The sequence below is a fragment of the Arachis ipaensis genome, chromosome B08 (assembly GCF_000816755.2).
Source record: "Arachis ipaensis cultivar K30076 chromosome B08, Araip1.1, whole genome shotgun sequence".
In the NCBI taxonomy this organism is placed as follows: Eukaryota; Viridiplantae; Streptophyta; class Magnoliopsida; order Fabales; family Fabaceae; genus Arachis; species Arachis ipaensis.
Genome location: NC_029792.2, coordinates 32037888 through 32043050, shown reverse-complemented (window position 1 = coordinate 32043050; position 5163 = coordinate 32037888). Strand labels below are relative to the sequence as shown.

General features: G+C 34.8%; 1 protein-coding gene across 1 annotated transcript; it reads left to right on the top strand.

The window, feature by feature from the left end:
* Positions 4087-4725, top strand: LOC110262364 (cysteine-rich repeat secretory protein 38-like). Its single transcript, XM_021108206.1, has one exon. The coding sequence runs from the start codon at positions 4087-4089 to the stop codon at positions 4723-4725; it is 639 nt and encodes a 212-aa protein (XP_020963865.1).

Sequence of the window (5163 nt, the reverse complement as noted above, 5' to 3'; positions counted from 1 at the left end):
CAGAAGCAACAAGCATCTCCAAACGCTTATCTGAAATTCTCACCAATGAATTACATAAGTATTTCTATCTTATTTTATATTTTATTTATATTTTAATTATCAAAACCTTATAACCATTAGAATCCGCCTGACTGAGATTTACAAGGATGACCATAGGTTACTTCAAGCCAACAATCTCTGTGGGATCGACCCTTACTCACGTAAGGTTTATTACTTGGACGACCCAGTGCACTTGCTGGTTAGTTGTGCGGAGTTGTGAAAAGGAGTTGAGATTACAATCGTGCGTACCAAGTTTTTGGCACCGTTGAGATCACAATTTCGTGCACCACTTACTCAGCTTCTGGGGTTGAAAGAATTTGGTCAGAAATTCATTGACCACCTTCTGCCATGTGTCCAGGCCCTCCTTGGGCTGAGAATCCAGCCATAGCTTTGCTTTGTCCTTTACAACAAAAGGAAAGAGCATGAGCTTGTAAACCTCTGGGTTAACTCCATTAGTCTTGACAGTATCACAGATCTACAGAAAATTAAAAATGAATTTATTGGGGTCCTTCTGCGGGAGTCCATGAAACTGACAATTTTATTACACCAGAGTGACCAGCTGAGGCTTAAGCTTGAAATTGTTGGCACCAATAGCAGGTATGGAGATGCTGCATCCATATAAGTCAGATGTGGGTGCAGTGTATGAGTCAAGGACCTTCCTTGCGTCTCCTCCAATATTTGGATTGGCTGCCATATTTGTCTCTTCAGCTTCCTTCTCAAAAGATTCTGTGAGATTTCCTCCGACTTTGCAAAGTTGAGCTTATTGTAATCGCCGCCTCAAGGTCCTCTCAGGTTCAGGATCAAGACTAAGAAGGGCTTCCTTATTCCTGTTCCTGCTCATAAACAACAAGAAACAAACCAAGAAAGGGAAAGATGGGAGTTTTTATGTGAGAGTATAGAGGACTCCCTGTCTGAAACTATAATTAAGATATCAAATGAGATATAGTATTGAGGAAAAGGATGGGGGGTTTTATTCAAAGAGTTTTCAAAAATAAAAGAAAAAGATAGAGGTTAAAAAGGTTTTTGAAAAAAAAAATTAAAAGAAAAATTAAAGAGAAACCAAACTTTAAAATTAAAATAGGATAAAGCAACCAATTAACTAACAAGATTTGAAATTAGAGATGAAATTTTTGAAAATTAAAGTAGAAAAAGTCAAATTAAGATTTTGAAATTCAAATTTGAAAGAAAGAAAAACTAAAGAAATACCAAACTTAAAAGTTGAATTTAAAATAAAGATAAGATAAGATAAGATAACAAAAATTGAAACTTAAAGAAAAAGATAAAGACCAAAGATTAAGAAAGATAACAAGATATGATTAAAGAAAATTAAATTGAACAAAAAGATCACTAGCAGAACACTAAACTTAAAATCAAATCAGGATAAGATAAAGATGAAAGAATAAAAATTTCCGAAAATTTAAAAGGAGGGGGTTTTCAAAAATTTGAAATTCAAAAAGAAAGAAAAAGATAACACCAAACTTTAAAATTTGAAATTAAATAAAAAAAGATGAAGATGCAAAAGTTTTCGAAAATTCAAGAGAAAAGTTTTTAAAATTTTTTTTGAAATAAATGAAAAAGAAAAACACTAAAAAGACACCAAACTTAAAAATTGAAAATTAGGGAAAATTAATAATGCAAATTTTCGAAAAAAATAGAGAAATAGGTAAAACTTAAAATTAGAAACTCAAAAGGAAATAAATGGTCACAAATTGATAAAAGTACCTAATCTAAGCAACAAGACAACCGGTAGTTGTCAATCACGAACAATCCCCGGCAATGGCGCCAGAAACTTGTTGCGCAAAATTTGAACTCGCACTACTTCACCAGCAAGTGTACCGCGTCGTCCAAATAATACCTTAGGTGAGTGAGGGTCGATCCCACGAGGATTTTTGGATTGAGCAAGCAATAGCTATCTTGTTGGACTTAGTTAGGCAAAAAGTAATGAGAGTAGTTGTTGAAAGCGCATAAAACAAGATAATAAAGAAAACGCAATAAAAGGTTGGTATAGAGATAATATATGGAAGCAGTTAAGGTCTCGGAGATGTTTATCTTTCTGGATTAATACTTCTTACTAACTACTTTAACAATGAATGATTCATTCTATGACAAACTGTAAGTGATTAAACCCTAATTTCTTAATAATTTAATCTCCTCTGATTCTCATAAAAAACCAGGGTCAGTGGTCATTCAATTCGAATGATGGTGATACTCAGCATTCTAGTTTATACCACAAAGGTCCTAATCACCCCATATCCTGGCTGAAGAGATGTTTCCATCTCCCCAATGAGTTGTGGATTAGCCGTCTAGAAGATGTATTCTCAAGCTTGTAGTTCAATGCTATCCCGTCAGAGACTCGCAAGAACTCATGTAGAAAACGGGTCATACTCCTGTTCCACCCAGTTTCATTTAGATTGAAGAATGGAAATACATCTTAGAATGGAATCAAACATATATTAAAATAGAAAAGTAATAATATTAATCCATAGAAATATACAGAGCTCCTAACCTTAACCAAGAGGTTTAGTTGCTCATGACTTACAGAGAAAACAGAGTTAAAATTATAGAAGAAGATCTGATGTAATATGTATAAACCTAAGTGATCTCCTCTTTAAATAGTAAATATTAACCCTAAAAGATGTTAATTTAAATTTAAAAGTTACAAGGATAAGATAAGATAAACTAAGGAGTGCTAAAATCCACTTTGGGGCCCACTTTGTGAATGTTGAGTGCTGATTCTTGGCGTTCAACGCTGAAATGGGCGTTGAACACCCATTGGGGAGGTGAGCACGCTGGTCCCTGCACCCTGACTGGTGTTGAACGCCAGTTTTGGGTGTTCGACGCTGGGGGCTACTCCTTCTTGGAAGCTAAATGCCAAGCTTGATGTTTAGCACCAGTTTTGGCAGTGATTCTAGAAGAAAAGTATAAACTATTATATATTGCTGAAAAGCTCTGGAAGTTAGTTTCTAATGCCGTTGAGACCGTGTCAATTGGACTTCTGTAGCTCAAGTTATGCTTGTTGGAATGCAAGGAGGTCAAGATTGACAGCATCTGCTATTCTTTCTTCGTCTTTGCACAAGATTCTGCTAAACTTGCCTGAAATTTGCCTAAAATAATAAAAACAACACAAAACTCAAAGTAGCATCCAAAGATGAATTTTTCACTAAAACATAATAAAACTTAATAAAATCTAATTAAAAACAATGTAAAAACAACAAAAAAAAAGTTAAAAATTAAGAAGTAAGAATTAAGAATTACTTCAAAAAATTAAATGCTTTTTAAAATCAATGAGCACTTTAAAAATTAAAAATTACTAAAAAAATTCTTACCATTTATTTTACATCATCTTGTTGATAACAAATAAAAAAAATAAAAACGTGATAATTGATAAAAAAATGAGTAACTGGAAATCTTTATCATGTTTTATATATTATGATGTCATTATTTATGTATGAGTAGTAAAAGTGATGATATGATAAAATTTATTTATATCAACTTTGTGTCATGTTTTCTAGAAATAAAATTTTTCAAGGGAGGAATGTTGGTTTTTGTGAAAATATAATAGTAAACGCTATGTGTTAAGCTATGCCTATATTTGACTCTGAGTTAGTTGAATCGGAGCATGACAACATCACCAAGTGTGTATGCTAGGACTTCGTGAATGGAACTGGTATCAAAACTAATATGTTTACCTCTTCTTGCTCGCCGGAGTACGAGCTTGTTTATGTAAGGCCAAAATATCATACTCCTTTAATTTGTGAAGTGTATGTGAGAGATTCCGAAAGGAGAGGAGAGCACAACATAACATAATGATGATAATAGCGGTGGTTATTTGTCGTAATAGTTGTAGGTTGATTTCCCTTCTCTTTTGTCGTGTACTTTTCACAATGATAATTGAAGCTTCTGTGGTTCCAAATTTCCTAAATTACAGTTGTGTCACAGGGAATTCCCCTGCATCCGCCAGTATCACATATCGCACTAACCTTAACATCCTCTTGTCTAATCTCACATCCAACACAAAATTTGACTACGACTTCTATAATTCCTCCTATGGCCGAAACAACGACAAAGTATACGCAATCGGGATGTGTGGGGGGAGATCTCGGACCACACGATTGTCACAGCTGCCTCAATGATTCCAGAGTCATTCTCCCTCAGATTTGTCAAACCAAAGAAGCTATCGGGTGGTACGATTACTGCATGCTGAGATACTCGAACCGCTCCATATTTGGCACAGTTGAGATTTCTCCTGACTTTTATATGTGGAACGCATTTTCTATCCCTGCAACAGAGATAGACCAGTACACCATAGCACTGAGAAACTTGATGGACAAGCTAAGAACCATGGCGTCGGCAGGTGACTCTTATCGCAAGTTTTCTTTTCTTTCAGTGAATATAAGTGGTGGAAGTTTTCAAAATATATATGGCCTTGCGCAGTGTACGCCTGATTTGTCCAGCCTACAGTGTGACTATTGCTTGGCTGGGGCTTTCTTAGAAACCCCAAATTGTTGTAATGGAAAGAGGGGTGGCAGGGTGATCAAACCTAGTTGTAACGTTAGATATGAAGTCTACTCGTTCTTCAACTATACTGTAGATGCACCGAAACCATTATCAGAAGATCGTACACATGTACTTAGTCCCCTTTTTCGCCTTACTTGCTTGTTATGTGTTCGATGGCTAAATCTCTAATTAATTGTCAGAGAAAGTCTAGGGAAAAAAAGTATAGCGACAGACCTTTTTCTTATAGTGATCCTTACTTGATCAGCTAATTTCCTCAATCACATGTCATGGAATGTCTGACCAAGGATTCTGATTTGTGCAGGACATGGCAGCAGATTAAAACGTCTCGCTGGCATAGTAGGAGTAGTTGTCCCTACGATTTTGGTGCTCATTTTTATATGCGTCTATTTGAGAGTGAAAAAAAATTTTTAGAATAAATGTAAGACTTTTTCTAAGCATGATTTTGGTATATCTTACTAGAAAAATTTAATGTCTTTTGCAGTGTTTTACTATTTACTCGAAAGACAAAACACATTTCTATAATTCGAAAATTCTTAACTAATCTCCAATAATCTAAGTAGTCTAAGTGCTCTCTGCTAACAATTTTCTAATCATAAAAAAATGTTT